Consider the following 17,035-nt stretch of genomic DNA (forward strand, 5'->3'; position numbering starts at 1 on the left):
TCATTGTGCCCTAATGATTCTGTCCTTGGCACAGACCTTTAAAAGGCCATTGATTTTCTGTCATTTTGGTGAATGCAATGTAATTCTAACCTCTGTCACACTAACATGTTGTTCATAATGTATCCGTTATTTTGTAATTAGGCTGCGCTCACATCTGCGCTCTTACTTCTAGTTTTTCTATTTCATTGTAGGAAGAGATACAAGAAAATAACAGGGATGCTATCAGATGACGAGCACCGACCGCGCCCAACAAACACTGTTGACTAGAACGAGGTCCACCAATTTATTATCATGGTGACCATCGTCGTACATGAAAAAACATTGCAGCATGTTGCACTATTTTGTCCAGGTTATTTCCATAATCCGTGATTGAGGTTCCTAACTGCGCTCAACCACAGATGTGGACCCAGCCTTACTTGTGTGAACCACTGTATATACTCGAGTATAAGCCTAGTTTTTCAGCACATTTTTTTGTGCTGAAAAAGCTCCCCTCGGCTTATACTCGGGTCAGGCAAAGCTTTAAAAAAAAACTCCATACTCCTCTCCCAGCCGGCATCTGTGTCATCGGCGATGGTGCAGCAGTCTGCTTTAATTCTTTCCGCTGTCATCCTTTTTGCTCGGCTCTGTCATCCCCTGCCATCAACGCTGTGTAAGTAAGAGCTGTGATTGGATCAAGCGTCAGCCAATCACAGCCGGCGCTCGATCATTCACAGCCAATCAAGCTGCTTTAGAATTGTCATCTCCCTGCTCGGGTTTCAAATACACAGCCATCAGTGCTGTGTAAGTTAGCACTGTAAATGGATCAAGTGCCAGCTGTGATTGGCTGGCACTCAATCAATCACAGCTCACAGCGCTTACTTACACAGCACTGACAGAGCCAGGCAGAGAGGACAGCGGGGGATGACAGCGGGGAGAATTCAAGCAGCTCGTCACACAGACGCCGACTGGGAGGTGAGTATGAAGGTTTTTTTTTTACCTAGCATATACTCGAGTATAGTTCGGCTTATACTCGAGTCAATAAGTTTTCTCAGTTTTTTGTGGTGAAACTTATTGTCTCAGCTTATACTCGGGTCGGCTAATACTCGAGTATATATGGTATCTGACCAGGTTTCTCCAGGCTACCAGATATTGGACTCACATCAGCCATTCTGGGCTTTTCTATCTTTTTTTTCAACCTGGAGTGTAAAAATTAGAACAGCTGCTCCACCTAATATTTCTATACATGAAACCCTTCGACAACTAGCATAGTGAAAGGTGGATATCTGATTTAGAGAGTGGTGGCAAAAGATTTAAAAATCCATATTCACCTCACCTAATTCCTTACTGCTCCCTATTGAACAGTGTCCAATCCACCACTGCTCCCTACTTCCTATTGCAGCAAAGATGACAACTAGACACAGGGACATGTGACTGCTGCAGTCAGTCAATGGATGAAGTGAGCTGGTGATTGGCTGCAGTGGTTACATGACCCTGGAGTCGCTGACGCAGCAGGAAGTGGAGGGCAGCAGGGAAGCGGGCTGCAGAAGAACAGGAGTAGTGGGGGATTGGGTAAGGGGAAAACGTTAATTGGGTTTTTTTTGGTTGTCTTTCTTTTTTTTAATGCTTTTTCACCACTCTCAGCTGATTTCAATTTTTTTTCATGCCTAGATAAGCCTTTTAAAGTGGTTCATCAGGAATCCAGGATTTTGACGGCAAGAATCGCACTTTTTGTTACGTCAAAAATACTGGAATGCCTGGTGGAAAACTCTGTCAGTGTGAACAAAGTCGTATACACAGCTCATATATCATTACAAGAAAATTCAAAACTGTTAAATATATATTAAAGCGATCTGGCTTAGGCTCCTTTGTTATGGAGCCATGAATAGTTTGCACAAGCGAATGCTGACATGTTTATTCAGACAGATAAATTGTTCGCATATCGCTGAGGCATTCACATTTACTGCATCAGTGAATGTGAACGACTAAACAATCAGTTTACACGCAACGACATGCAAATTATTTTTATGTCTGCATAAAATGAACGACAAGTGAATTAATTCTTGTTCATCGTCCAATCGTTGGCCATGTTTACATTAAACAATTATCGCTCAAATTTGCATGCGTATTCCATGAATCAGGGCCCTTAATCTAATGGTGTATAAAATTCAACTACCATTTTGCCACATCTTCTAATATAAAAAAAACTGCAGACTTTCTTGCACCGCACTTTGACACCTTTGCGTGATCTTTGGTGGATGATTTTGGTGTCATTAGATTTGTGACCTCCTCAGCACAGCCGTAAAATCATCAAATTAGAGTTTGATAAATTGAGTGACTGTCGGGCAAGGTCAAAGTTCCTATGTTAAGGCCTCATGTACACGAGGAAAATGTGGCCCGCTACGGATTCTCCATTCTCCATAGGCTGCAATAGAAGCCTGCGGGAGACCCGCGCCTGAATGGAGCATGTCCGGATTTTTTCCTGCACGCGGGACCCATGCCTGCAGGGAAAAATGACATCCGCAGGTATTTAACTACCTGCGGGTGTCTAATGCATCCCTATGGGGCGCGGATCAGCGTGCAGGAAAAACGCTGCGGATTTTAAATCCGAATTTGTCTGCCTTAGGCCTCATGTCCACTAGAAAAATACAATCCACGCAGAATCTGCAACGGATTTGCTTTAAATGGTATTTTTTTTGCATGCTGATATCTGCACACATTGCTATCAATGTGATAGCAATGTTGCCGATCCGCACTGTATTCGCGGCAGAATGGAGCATGCCGCGTTTTTTCTCCCACGTGTGAAAAACGCAATTCTTTTTAAAATGCCATCCGCGGGTGCAAAAATCAATTTAATCGACCGCGAATGGCCAATGATTCCCTAGGGGTAAAATCCGCTGCGGAATCCGCAATTCCAATTAGCTAGTGGACATGAGGCCTTAGTCTAGCAGCGCTGTTGTGCTTCAGCCAACAGCCACTAGGGAGAGTCAAGCGTTGCTGAGCAACGTTCATATCAACTGCTTACCAGTTTGACTGTTGCCATGACCCCAAAACGTGGAAGACCAAGCTGTGGACGGCGAACAGTTCAATGGGTACGCTCAAATGGAAGTTGGTACACTGAAAATGTAGTTTATCCTGAAGTCCTTACTAATTAAAATAATCAGTTCTTAAAACATTTACAAGCATTCTTCCAAACATCTTATGTTCGTCAATCTAGTCATGTTGAATCTACGGAGGTTTTCCACATACCACTTCACAGCACTACGGTATTTTTCCCATTCTTCCCTTTTCTGCATCATAAGGCCTTATTTATACTATATTTTAGTGACTGGGTGACTAGTTGTGTTAGGAAGTGTGCTAATCTGCTCTTTCATTTTGGTATGCAGTGTATTATTCTGAGTAAGAAGACACACAAATCTCATGGTATCCATTCATTAGTTGTAATTAAAAGACATTAACAGTATAAATAGGGTGAGGAAACTTAGTCCGGCTGCTGAAACTAGGCCCACTCATGGTAATTAATGGATACATGACTTTGCTGGTAAATTGTGTGGCTTTTAGCCACCGAGAGTAGCCATGGCTTGGCCACATGTGGCCAGCTAGTCTGTGTGTCCTTACCCATCGGTAGAACTTTCTGCCCATTCTCTCATATAACTCCACTGTTCTATAAACACTTGTGCACAAAAAAATATACTAAATGCTGTGAGACATCGAGCGCTCTATATGGAACACCTTGATCTATTAGGTAAGACTTTATAGCAAGAATACATGTAGCACCTACTCAACTCATTAGAGGTTATTTACACCACACAAACAGTGCTGCATCTAAGGGCTCACCCTTCTGCACTTAAGGTATTGTACGCATATGTATGGTGGTCTCAGAGCCGAGACGGCAAGGATTGCAGCTGTTTGGAGTTGCTGTATATTATTAAGGCCATTTATTCACCTACCTTCTTTTTTGCCTTGAGCTATTCCAGTAATTTACAACATTGACCATATGTTACATTGTATTTAATGGGATTTTAAAAAAATCCTATTTACTCAGTGCAGCCAAACAAATGTGTGTTTATTAAGACATGTTGTATTTTAACCTACAGTATGCCCAATTTCCTCTAGGCTTCTTGCAGCTCTGTTATTTGTTTTCTTCTCCACTCCCTTTAATTACACCAAGATGCACTTTTTGCCTCAGAGGAGTTTGTAGGAATGTTTCCTAGAACGTCAGTAAAACAAAAATGGAACACAACTATCTGTACTGTGTTTCTATGGACACCTTGTTTATTGAAGTTCACAGACCGATATATCGGCACCTCCGTACAACACCGGTCCCTGAGATCTTGGCCCCAAGGTCAGCGTTGACCTATAAGTTTAAGAACTATTTCTTGGAGTTTTCCCTTAAACCTAGCATTATAAAATGTACCACTTCTATCGGGATTTTCTTAACTTACCGTTTGGTTGTCTTCATAAAGCTTCAAGTCATATCCACTGAGTTCCACACAGAATATTATCGCTGTCACTCCCTCAAAGCAGTGAATCCACTTCTTTCTTTCGGATCTTTGGCCTCCAACATCGACCATTTTGAATGTCAGCTCTTTGAAGGTGAACTTGTTCTCTACAATGCCTGTAGTCATGTCTCGAGAACGCAGGATGTCTTCTACAGTAGGGATGTACTCTACAGCTGCTATCCTTTCAAGGTCATTTAGGTAATAGGCAGCATTGTCTTCTAGATGATACTCATTGGAGCGGGAGAAGCACTCTTGCACACCTGAGTCTGACCATAGTCGCTTCATCACTCCCAGCAGTTCAGAAGTAATTTCACCCTTGCTTTCTGCAGGGCCAGTCAAAGCAAACAGCTGTACTGCGTCATATGCTCGATCGGGGTTGTGAAACTCAATCTTCAAAGTAGCAAGCGCCCTTATGATGCGAGTGAGGGAGTCAATGGCATTATAAATGATGAGGGGCTTATATTCTTTACATGCTTCCAGATTGAACCCACCACTATGAATAATTTTCATTTGCTTTACAATGGTGCTTTTACCAGAATTGCTGGTTCCGAGCAGCAAAAGTTTGATTTCTCTACGTTGGCGCTGACTTTCTGAGCGCAGGTGCCTATCGATCCTGCGCGAGCGCCTTGCTGCCTCTTTCTCCTCCGCACTCTGCCGACATCCCATGGTAGGCGGTTGCCAGAAGTGGAGATTCTCCCCTTCTCTCGCTTTATCCTTCCTCTGTCTGACAGATAGTTTGTCTTTCAGCCTTGCGCCAATTATGATAACAATCAGATTGAATGAATGTCACCCCCAATAAGCGTGTATAAATAGGACCAGCACAACCTCATACAGATGGGCAGCTCGGCAGATGTCATGGCACTCCCCGTCCCTTGAGGTAGAAGTGGCACATTCCTTTTTTAATGAAATAGCCCGTCCTGTCTCCACTGCGTGACCATATCCGTCATATACCCTTTTCTCTTCTGCATAATTATTTCACTTCCTTCTGTCCAAATGTAAGGAGCAGTCCGCTCATCTGCTTCTGCCTCACTTGCCTTTTTAATTGTATTTTCTGGTTACCATGGTGAGATCCGACTCTGTACAAGAGATTGTGTGGCCAGCCGCTTGTCTATTCCACTGGTCTTTTTGATGTGTTTTTTTTCTTTCTTCGTCCTCTATCTGCCAGTAATCTGTACCTGGTAAACACAAAGAAAAGTAAATATGGAATGACGGAATCTCGACTTTCTATACAAAATATGCATTATGCGGGAGCTTCAGAAAACTATATACTATTGCAGCAAAGAAAGTTTGTAAGCCTGTTTATGAGGAACCCAAAAACATGAGAAACTTCTCCATTACTACCATGATGATGAAGGCGTGTGTTGGATTTGGCGATCAGGCTTAGAAAATGTGACAACTGGTTGTAAGTCAGTAAAGAACCAATCATGTACTGCAGAAGATTAGACGTCTCATTAAGTTTTAAATGTGGGCCTTTCCTTAAGGTGTCCATACACCTTCAGTAGAATTCAGCCGACGGCTAGATCTCTCAGCTACCCTATATACATGAAGAATAGCGGGCAAGCGTTCATAGGTTTTCGAGAGGAAGCCACTGCCAGGCAGTCCTGATGGTGGATTATTTCCTGGGGGGAACCAATAGATTGGGCGTTAGAATTCAATGCACCTGATCCTTCTCTCCCCTAACATCATGTGTTGAGGAAAAGTTGGGAGGCCCCCATACACATGCAGGAGTTGTCCGGTCCTACCAAAATCATCGATTTTGGGCAACTTTCGACTAAGGTGTATGGAAGCCTTTCTTTTAGGAAGACGTGATCACGAAAAATTCAGTGTCTTGGAAATGATCTTGGCTACTAATATGTCATATACTTGGAGATTACTCCTCTGCTAGCACTGTGAAAAACTGTATATAACATAAATCTGTGAAATAGCTTCAAAAGAATTCCTGCCTGGGTAGAGCGCCAACCACTCTCCAAATATCAGGTGATGGAAACTCTATAAGTCATTGGTTTGTCTTCTATTCTCACATAAGATTTGCTGACCTTCCTTCCGGATACAGATCACCCCTGTATCATATTAAGGTTCAGAGAACAATGGATATTTTACTTTTTGAAGCCAGCATTGATTCTTAACAGAACAGTATTATGTTAATAGGTAGGGTTATTGATTAATATGTGGGACCAGACTATGTATGTCACTCCTCAGGGGTCATATGTCATGGGATCAATATCAGCAGAGGACTGAAAACAAGACAGACAGATGGCTTTCTCCATTTCAGGTTGATAACATGGTTGCTACACACTAGTTAGTCATTTTATATCCCGACTCACTCTCTCCCAGACTCTCGCATACTCTTCTTATGCTCCAACCAATTAATAGATTTAGTATAAATGCAAAATTACATTTTAGTTGATACATAACTTTTAATGTGTATATAGACTTTTGAAGAAGCACCTAAAAATATGTTCATCTTATCATTCTCTCTCTCTATTTACAGAGAAAGGTCTAGGGGTTAAGAGAAGTTGGGGTTGGGGGAAGGGGAGGTTCCAAGATAAACTTTTGCACCCAGACCCATGAGCCTTTAGCTACGCCACTGGGACTATCCATTCTCTTAACAATACATATCCTTAGGTGTGGTGGGCCTCAATGGAGCTTTATTATCAGGGGTCAAGGCAGCTATGCCTGGAGGAATCTTTATTTGGTTTATTACTGCTATGCTGCTAAGTTCATGTACATTATTGGTGGAATTCATCATTATGAAACTGCCATAAAAAAGTTCCAAATTTTGGTCCAGCTTCACTTGTACTAAAATTTAGCAATTTTTAAAAATTTACGCCACTTGCACCTGTATTCTAAAAAGGGAGGGGCATGGCCACCGCAGTCCGATAAATTAATTTACATCAGTTCCTAGCTGGAACAAATTTCTTTTTAGGAGCATGGACTGCCCAGCATATGCTTAACCCATGAAACGATGTGCGCTTCTTCATACATTAGTTGCATCTTGCACCTGCAGTCATCATATTAAGTGTATGAATACTGGTCTTAAGAAATCTCCCCCTATGGGTTTTCAAATGTTGCAGATTTGTTGCAGAAATTTCTACAACTGAAAATCCATTAGACACGTCTGAATGTGGTTGAGCGTGGATTTCTGCAAGCCCTGTTCAGATGAAGGGGACAGTCACAGAAACGTATGCAACAAAACTGCCACTTGTGAATATACTCTGATACAACCGGGTTGTCCTGCCATGAAATTTGTGCCATCTCTCACTTGGAGTAGGCGTTAGACAGGATCCTGCAGCGGAATCTGACCCAGTGCCCCCGCATACCTATCTGGAGTCTTCTTTATCTGTGCTGCGTATAGATGCGCCAGCGCACATGCGCAGAACAGATTTTGCCACGCCGTCACTAGACGATGACACTGGTCCCTAAACCTTTCCTCAATGATGATTGCATAAGAGCCACAGTATCGGACAGCTTCCTTTTTGCGGTTATTTCATTTATTTTTTTTTTGCGTACTCAAAAAACGTGAATACGGATGCAAAATGGGCATAAAAAATGCACATACACGCGCAGTGAAAACTGCATTTTTCATTAACCAAACCAAACTTGGATACCTCCATGTCAATGAGCCCTAAGGCCTACATACAAGTGTTCAATAACATATTCCAGGTTTTTCAGGAGACCTGGGGAGAGGTGTTGCATGAAATCTATACATTTACATTTAGGACTATTATTTGAACACTATTTAAAGGGATCCTGTTGGCTGGAAATTGCTGTCCAAACTGCAGACACCGTGTCAGAGCAGGAGGAGCGGAGCAGATTGATATACCGTTTTGTGAGAAAAGATTCTGTATAAATTGCATTTTATTTATTTAAAGAGCTTATTTTGGGTTAAGGGGTCCAGTGGGCGGTCCTATCCGTGAGGACAGCTATTTCTATATGCACATTGAAACCAGGAAGACTTGACAGTCACTGATACTCTAAGCTCACAATCAGAGGCTATTTAAATGAATAAAATGCAAGATACATATAGTTTTGAGGGAGAAGAGTCAATATAACTGTGAATATGTCATCAAATTTTGATGAGCTGGATATCCCCTTTAATAGGCAAAATTGAGATGTTAAAATCAATTAAACAAATAGATTTTTATTTATTTTAAAAAATAGTCCATATATTAAGTTTAGCTCCGCTCCATCCCCTCCCATTGCTCGCTGCGGACAAGCGGCGGTGAGGGGGCGGGAGCTTTGCTCCGCACCCTTCCATTACAAACAGCCGAAGAGGAGGTGAGCTGGCGAGGTGGAGGGAAGGGGAAGACAGCACCCTCCACCCTGACGGCATATACGCCGAGCCCGCGCATCACATGATAGCGTATATTGTCCGGCTGTGAAAATGCCAGCCGATATACGCTTGTGGGAATAAGCCCTAAAAACCCACATTGGCGGAATTTGTATTTTTGAGCCTTACCCTCCAAAAAATTTAATAAGTTATGCAATACATTATATGAACCCCAAACATGGTATCAATAAAAACTACAGTTTGCCACGTAAATGAGAAGTTTTTATATAGCCACGTCAACGGGCGGAAAAAAATTATTGCTTTTGAAAAGTGTAAAATCTCCCAAAAATTGTTGCATCCTTAGGCCCAAAATAGACTATGTCACTAAGGGGTTAAATGAGTGCCGATGGACTTATTATATCAGATCCGCACTCGTCAAGGGCCTTAAATTGGTGCCATGTAAAAGGGCTTTTACACTAGAGGCTAATAAATACTCCCGTCATCATCACTACTAGCCTTCCTCATATGTTGATTTCCTCATCTCACTTTTATGTGTGTCCAAAGTAAATAAAAGGGAGAACTACCGTTCTGGGATTCCAGAGATTATGGCTGGTCTTCAAGGACTGAACTCCTAGATCTCCGCTGCAGACTCGGGTCAGTGACTGATGTCCGCTGTACTAGAGAGAACCTGCAGACATGTAATAAGCCATTCACACTGTCACATTCACCTTCACACTAGCACACTCTCATGCCTGCTCCCAAAGTGCAGACCGTCTGTAAAGCCATTGCCTGATTTCAAGGTCAATAGGACTCTTCATTTGCTGGAGCTCGGAGATGTCTGGATTTCAAGTATGTCATAAGGAGTAGTGTAAACTAAACAGATGCAGATAGAACAGTAACATGCACTGGCAAATTTCAAGAAAACTGCCATTTGTTGGCAGATGCCCATATTCCTGTGTTGTCACTAACCAACCACGATGACCTAGATTTTTCAAAGGCTGTTATGGTTCTGCACTTCTTATCAATCATTGCTGCACATGGAAGTTGTGATTTTTTTTGTTAGCAGTCTTTGAATTATCTAGGAGGCAGTGGGGGTGTATTCATCTGGTGCTGACCGTTGCAGGCGTCAAAGATAATGCATTTGGCCCTTTTCCAACTTGAAATCGAGCTGTGCCAGCTTTCTCAAAAACATGTTCCACTACAACCAGAAGGTTTGCAACATGGTTTAGTGCTTGTAAGAAAAAAACAGTGTGTCAGAATAAATGAGCATGCTTGGTTATATCGGAAGTGCACATATAGGCCAATATCACATATCTGCAGATGTAATCAATATTCCACCCGTCTTTTAATGTTAATTTATGAGTTTATGTACATAGGCGTATAAATTATGGGCATGTTTTAGGCCTCGTGCACGGCTGTATCGGTGGAACGTTGCAGGTCTCCCCGCAGCATTTACCGATTTTGTAGACATCGGGTCTGCCAGCTGTGACGGTGTATGGCTGCGAGTGTACTGCGCATGCTCGCGTGTCACACACATGCGGTCATTATGTTCCCCATTCTTTTTTATAGTAGGGTTGTGTATGAAAACGCCGCCCATATGCAATATATTGCGTATGGACAATGTTTCATACACAGCCTATACAAATGTATAGGGCTCACGGGTGCGTGTTACGCAGAGATATAGAGCATGCTGGGATCTATTTCTCATGCGTATCGACACAGTGTTTACATGCACATGTGCATGGATCAATGAAAGTCCATTGACTCCATTCACCATGTATCACATGGCCGTGCAGCGCACACGTAATATGCAGTGAAAAAACGCCCGTGGATATGAGGCCTTAAGAAACACAGCATACACTTCTTTCATCCATTTTGCAGAAGGAAAATGTCCATTTAGATTTATGGTGAGTGTTTACAATATGGCCGCCTGTAGACGGCCGGGTCGCATCCCCTGCGTGAATTCTCATAGCGGGATCCGACCCGCGTCCCTGCAGGGACCAGTGCGGCTCTCACCTGCTCCGGCTCTGTAATGTGTCGGCTGCCGGCCAGCCGGCGCATGCGCAGAGCGGAGCCGGCGCGTCGGGAGTGACATTTCTGTGCAGGGCTCTGCCAGACCCGCACAGGAATAGAACATGCCGTGATTTGTTTTCCCGCTTGTGTTTTCACACGGACAAATCACGGCCGTCTGCATAGGATTGCATTTTGTAATGCAATCCTATGCAGGCGGGCACAGGCGGAAATTCAGCGTGAAATCCCGCCGCAGAATTTCCGCCCGTGTGCAGGGGGCCTATGGATGAATCTGTATTTCACCCGTATTTGCATTCATTGTGACTATTCTCTATTGGGCAAAAACAGATCTAATGTTTTACACTACGCTTATTCAATATATTCCTGGCTATTGGGTATAATGGCTAATAGCTAGATCCAACTGTTATCGTTTTTTGTTTGTTTTTTTGTAGATTTTTTTTTTTCTAAAAAATATTCTGAAAAATGTTGTAAATGAGAAAGGCCTGCTTACATTCGGCCATCTTAAAGCATAGCTGCACTTTCAGATGACTTTTCAGAATAAGCGGTCATGTGTGTATGAGTCATAACATTATTTATGGCCATTCTATGACTTTTTAGGCGCCCTCTCCTGTATAGACTCCATTTCTGATTTTCAGTTCTCTCTGAGCTGGAGGGAGGAGCCTGCTGTTATGATATTTCTATAAACTGTACATGGAGAATACAGCAAAACTCTCCAGTTGGGCCACATTCTGACTGCTTTGTTTCCCCTTCAGCCTTCTCGTCCAGGGGTTCTGTCTGATGTGCTAAAAACAGTGTTAAGATGGAACCCTGGACGGCTCCATAAGCTGTCATTATAGAAACAGAGACCAAAGCTGCAAGCTTTGGTCCCCGTTTCAACAGGTTTCCATTTGCTTCTGGCATTTTGGCCGGAGAGAATAGCATAACTATTTTAAATTTATGGTGCACTATTACTGAGGGGCAAATTTGGTGGCATTGTAACTGACTGGGGACATGTGGGGGTATTATTGTTGAGGGGAAGCATGTGTTACGGTATACTACCCTTTATACGCCAGCCCGGGTGCCCTAGATCTCACCCACAACCCCTGTCCCTGCCTACTTGCCTCCACTCCTGGCTAACCCAGGTGGGCAACTGGGCGGCGGTCCCTACTCTCACTAGGGACCGAAAAAGGGATGCTGGTGTACCTGGATGGAAAGGGTAGAATACCAACAGAAAAGGCAGATGTAAATAACCAACACGAACAATACTAAGCAGAACTGAGGCAGATGGAAAAACCTGGTGGATAATAGCAAAGTATAGCAGACAAGATGAAAGAAGCAGGAGACCAACAGAGGCAGACTAGCTAGCACACTGAGGGAAACCAATAACTGGCAGTGATTGCAAGTTTCTGCCCGACCTTTAAACAAAAGCCTCCACCCAGGGGCGGAGAGAGGGAGACAGCCAACTCCCAACAGAACGCAACAAAAGGGAGCTCGTGCACGGCAGCTGCACGCAGAGGTGCACGCACGGCGCCGCGCGCCACCAGCACCACGCCGCCCAGGCACCGGCGCCCCCGACAGCCGGACAACAAGCCGGGGGGATGCGCCCCAACCGCGGGACCCCGCACACTGCCGCCCCGGGAGGACCAGGAACCGCCGCATGGTAACAGCATGCCAGGGCACCGTTACTGTGAGGCGGTCGCTGAGGGGCACCGTTACTGTGTGGGGGTTGCTGAGGGGCACCATTACTGTGATGGGGTCACTGAGGGGGCACCATTACTGTGAAGGGGTCACTGAAGGGCACTTTTGCTGTGAGAGGGCCAATGAGAGGCACCACTTGTATGACACAAAGTGTGTAGAAAAACTGGCCAATGCCAAACTGAAACATTTCCAATGATTCTTTATGTGCACCACAAAGACTCTCCCTCTTTTTGTTGTCCAGAAGCTGAGAAATATGCTGGAGGATGTAAGAACTCCCAGTGATTTTTGCAGTGTAGTCATGGAAAATACAGTATATATTACTTTCCTCTATTCAAAGCCTGGAGAAGTGACACTTCCTTGCAGCTCCTAGTCCTAACAAGAAGTGCTTAATGACACCAGTGATTGCGTGGACGGCCTCGATTAAAGTTAATTGACGCAAGTGTTCTGTTGCCCGTGCGTAATTAACATTGCGTATAAGCGGAAGAACCGATCGCTACTTCATAGGAAAATAGATAGAAAAGCCGGAATGCTGGCTGGAGAGGAGAGAGATCTTTCACGCAAACGATACGCTGTGCATACACGTGGAAAAATGCTTGTATCTGCGATCTTCTGTGACCATTCACAATTACTTTCCCTGAATTATTGTAGATCTTACACTGCGGAAATCCACATGTGGAATGCGACCCATTCATGTGAGCCCGCCATTGGGCCACATGCACAGGGGCAGTTAGGATTCCGCATGCGGGAGCCCACAACGGAATCCTACCCTGTGCCCAGCCGGCATATACGCATACCTGTATTTTCTTTTTCTTTTCTGTACTGCAGATGGTCCACACAGCTTGCCATCTGTCATGCGCCGTACAGATTGTCTTTTTAAACTCCTGCTTTTCCTGCGGAATTCACGGTTTCGGACGGCTTCCATTGACTTTGGAATCCACAGGAAAATGGAGCATGCTGCGATTTTTATCTGCGAGCAGAAACCGCAATTGGTTTCTGCTTGTGTGCATGAAGAATCACTTTTGCATTGCATGCTTTGGGCGGTACTTGCTGCGGAATCTGGAGGCGGTCGCCCACTACAGATTCTGCAATTCAAATCCAACCATGTACATTCACCTTTAGGCTCCAATTCTGCAAGACAACTGGGGTTCACATTTTTTGAACGTCAGACTGTCATCCACAGCCAGTAGTGTTGCCTGCTTTTTCATCTTTAGTATGGCACTGCATGGATATGATAGACTGCTCTAAGGCCCAATGTCCACGGGCGGGTTTGGTTTGCGGAATCCAAGTGGAAGATCCACAAATCAAGCTGCCCATAGGGAAACATGCAGATTTGCAGACCTTTTGGTCCGGAAAAGAAATCACAGCATGCTTCATTTCAGTGCGGATCCTGCAATTCTGCATGCATCCGCAAACCAGGAAATAGAAGACCCGGACAGTACACTGAAGACCCAGACAGCTAACTTAGTGTCCTGTGCCGCTTGCAGGGTCGGATACCGCTGGGGGCTCCTGCATGCAGAATCCGATCCGCCTGTAGACACTGGGCCTAAAGGGAGCCTTTCTGATAACAGCTTCCCTCTTAAAGAAATCTAACACCAGACAGACCCTTAAAAATATCATCTACAGAATGCTCATTGTAATGTGCTTTAGCGGTGACACTATACAGTAATTACAGCTACTTCTGGTATGATAGGCTGATAGTGAACATATAGTCGCCTCTGACAATCAGGCAGGGAGGAAGCATAGATAACATTCGGAAAAGCGCTGCAGACACTTGAATTATAGCTGTCCGTTGAGGGTTCTCCTTTATTAGGGAAAACTGTGTAATATTCTAGCAGGGTATACGGCAGACAGTAGATATGTACCTTTTTATCATGTTGCTTCACTTAGATAATTTTCTCCTAATTACCAGGTAGTGTTTTGTAGCTGTTGCTGAGTTCTGTGCACATGTCAGCAGGATATTCTGTATCTTCCTTCACAAGCTATAGGAAGGGCATATTAGCAGCAGAAAATGCATAAGCAGTTCTCATCTGCTCTTTTACTGCTGGCGTGCTGGATTCCGTCTACCCACATAGGAATCTTCTCCCAGAGCTGTGAATCTGGGCTCTCTTCAAAAGCAATGCTGGCAACTCTGTTATTTTGCACAAATGGGAATTTAGCCCTGAAAGCCGATTCTTTATATATTTTTTTTATTCTTACCATGTTTGGAAGTAAAAAGAGTAAAGTAAAAGAGCACAGCGTATTCTGTGAGAGGCTCTCCAGCTAGAAAACCAGATAACGTTATCATGGCAGGCCTGCTGGTAATATAGAACTATATACAACTATATATAGGACTACTATGAGAATAGTACACTCCTTGTAAAAAAAAAAAATCAAGCACCAAAAGGAGTTGTCTGAATAGAAAGTTTCTCTGTGTGATTGTATCGTTTATATAAGTAAGTGATTACAATATGAGAGCAAAAGGTGAATTTGTTGTAGAAAACTGAACAATTGAAGGGAGGCTCTAGTACCTTGTTGGGCTGCTTCTAGCTTGGATACAACATGTGATATGGGCGGGCATGGAGGCTCTAGTACCCTGTTGGGCTGCTTCTAGCTTGGATACAAGATGTGATATGCGCAGGCATGGAGGCTCCAGTACCCTGTTGGGCCGCCTCTAGCTTGGATACAAGATGTGATACGGGCGAACATGGAGGCGCTAGTGCCCTGTTGTACCTCCTCTAGCTTTGATGTAATATGTGATACAGGCGGGCATGCAGGTACCCTGTTGTACCGCTTGTAGCTTGGATACAAGATGTCATACAGACAGGCATTGAGGCTCTAGTACCCTGTTGTACCTCTTCTAGCTTGAATGTAATATGTGATACGGGCGGGCATGGAGGCTCTAGTACCCTGTTGGGCCGCCTCTAACTTGGATACAAGATGTGATACGGGCGGCATGGAGGCTCTAGTACCCTGTTGTATCTCCTCTAGCTTAACTACAAGATGTGATACAGGCAGGCATGGAGGCTCTAGTACCATGTTGTACCTCCTCTAGCTTACCTACAAGATGTGATACAAGCAGGCATGGAGGCTCTAGTACCCTGTTTGGCTGCCTCCAGCTTAAATGCAAGATGTGATATGGGCAGGCATGGAGGCTCTAGTACCCTGTTGAGCCGCCTCTAGCTTGGATACAAGATGTAATACAGACAGGCATTAAGGCTCTAGTACCCTGTTGTACCTCCTCTAGCTTGGATGTAATAGGTGATACGGGCGGGCATGGAGGCTCTAGTACCCTGTTGTACCTCCTCTAGCTTGGTTGTAAGATGTGATACGGGCATGGAGGCTCTAGTACCCTGTTGTACCTCCTCTAGCTTGGATGTAAAATGTGATACGGGCGGGCATGGAGGCTCTAGTACCCTGTTGTACCTTCTCTAGCTTGGATGTAAGATGTGATACGGGCGGGCATGGAGGCTCTAGTACCCTGTTGTACCTTCTCTAGCTTGGATGTAAGATGTGATACGGGCGGGCATGGAGGCTCTAGTACCCTGTTGTACCTCCTCTAGCTTGAATGTAAGATGTGATACGGGCGGGCATGGAGGCTCTAGTACCCTGTTGTACCTCCTCTAGCTTGAATATAAGATGTGATACGGGCGGGCATGGAGGCTCTAGCACCTTGTTGTACCTCCTCTAGCTTAGATGTAAGATGTCATATGGGCGGGCATGGAGGCTCCAGTACCCTGTTTTAACGCCTCTAGCTTTGAAACAAGAGGTTATACGGGTGGGCATGGAGGCATGCAAGTTCCGTATGATATCCTGGGGCATATCTGTCCACATTTTCTGTAACTGAGCCCCATACATGTTCTATTAACGATAAATCTAGTGACTGGGCAGGATACTGAAGAGTGACAATGTTGTGGAGGCTCCTGTGACATCCTTGTGTGTGTGTGGCCGAGCATTTTCCTGCTGGGAAATGCCTCTTAGAAGCTGCCATGAGAGGAACACATGTGGCTGCAGGATGTCCTAAACATCACTGAGCTGTCATTGTCCCTCGTACAACTACTAGGGATGACCAACTGTTGTATGTGACGGCCCCCCAGGCCATCACACCAGTACTGATGGCAGTGTGCCGCTCCACAGCAAAAGGCAGGATTTAGGCGCTCACCCCCTAGGTCTCCAGACACAAACCATACCATCGTCTAAACTAAACCTGGATTTGTGGCTAAAGACAACTCTGTTCCACTCATAGAAATCCAGTTTCCACGTTCACTACACCACTGCAAACGAAGGCGATGGTGGGTTGGTGTCAAATGTCCCGCAGCCAAGCACCTAGAAATGGTTCCTACAGACACAGGGTCAGTAATGATGCCGCCACCTGTCTCTGGATGGCCGAGAACAAAACAGCTGTAGCTGTTCATGCTTGTCAAACGATCCTCTCTACTGGTGGTCTGTTAAAGGCGTCCTGAGCCTGCATGCCTTATGTGCCTTCAAGCATCCACTGGTCCCAACACCTCCTAACAGTCTGATCAGATTGGTCCAGTTGGCGGGCAATCCGTTGATACGACAATCCAGCTTCTCGCATTCCAGTAATTCCAAACTCTGTTAG

General features: G+C 44.5%; 2 protein-coding genes across 2 annotated transcripts in view; one reads left to right on the forward strand and one right to left on the reverse strand.

The window, feature by feature from the left end:
- RSPH14 (radial spoke head 14 homolog) overlaps positions 1 to 17,035 on the forward strand; it is a 193,435-nt gene that overhangs the window by 95,246 nt on the left and 81,154 nt on the right. The window lies entirely within an intron of this gene.
- GNAZ (G protein subunit alpha z) overlaps positions 1 to 17,035 on the reverse strand; it is a 129,776-nt gene that overhangs the window by 65,025 nt on the left and 47,716 nt on the right. The window contains exon 2 of the mRNA XM_066603583.1: positions 4,422 to 5,653. Coding sequence (XP_066459680.1) covers positions 4,422 to 5,144 — 723 coding nt within the window. The 5' untranslated portion in view covers positions 5,145 to 5,653. The remainder of the gene's footprint in view (positions 1 to 4,421; positions 5,654 to 17,035) is intronic.

This window comes from Eleutherodactylus coqui, chromosome 5 (assembly GCF_035609145.1).
Source record: "Eleutherodactylus coqui strain aEleCoq1 chromosome 5, aEleCoq1.hap1, whole genome shotgun sequence".
NCBI lineage: Eukaryota > Metazoa > Chordata > Amphibia > Anura > Eleutherodactylidae > Eleutherodactylus > Eleutherodactylus coqui.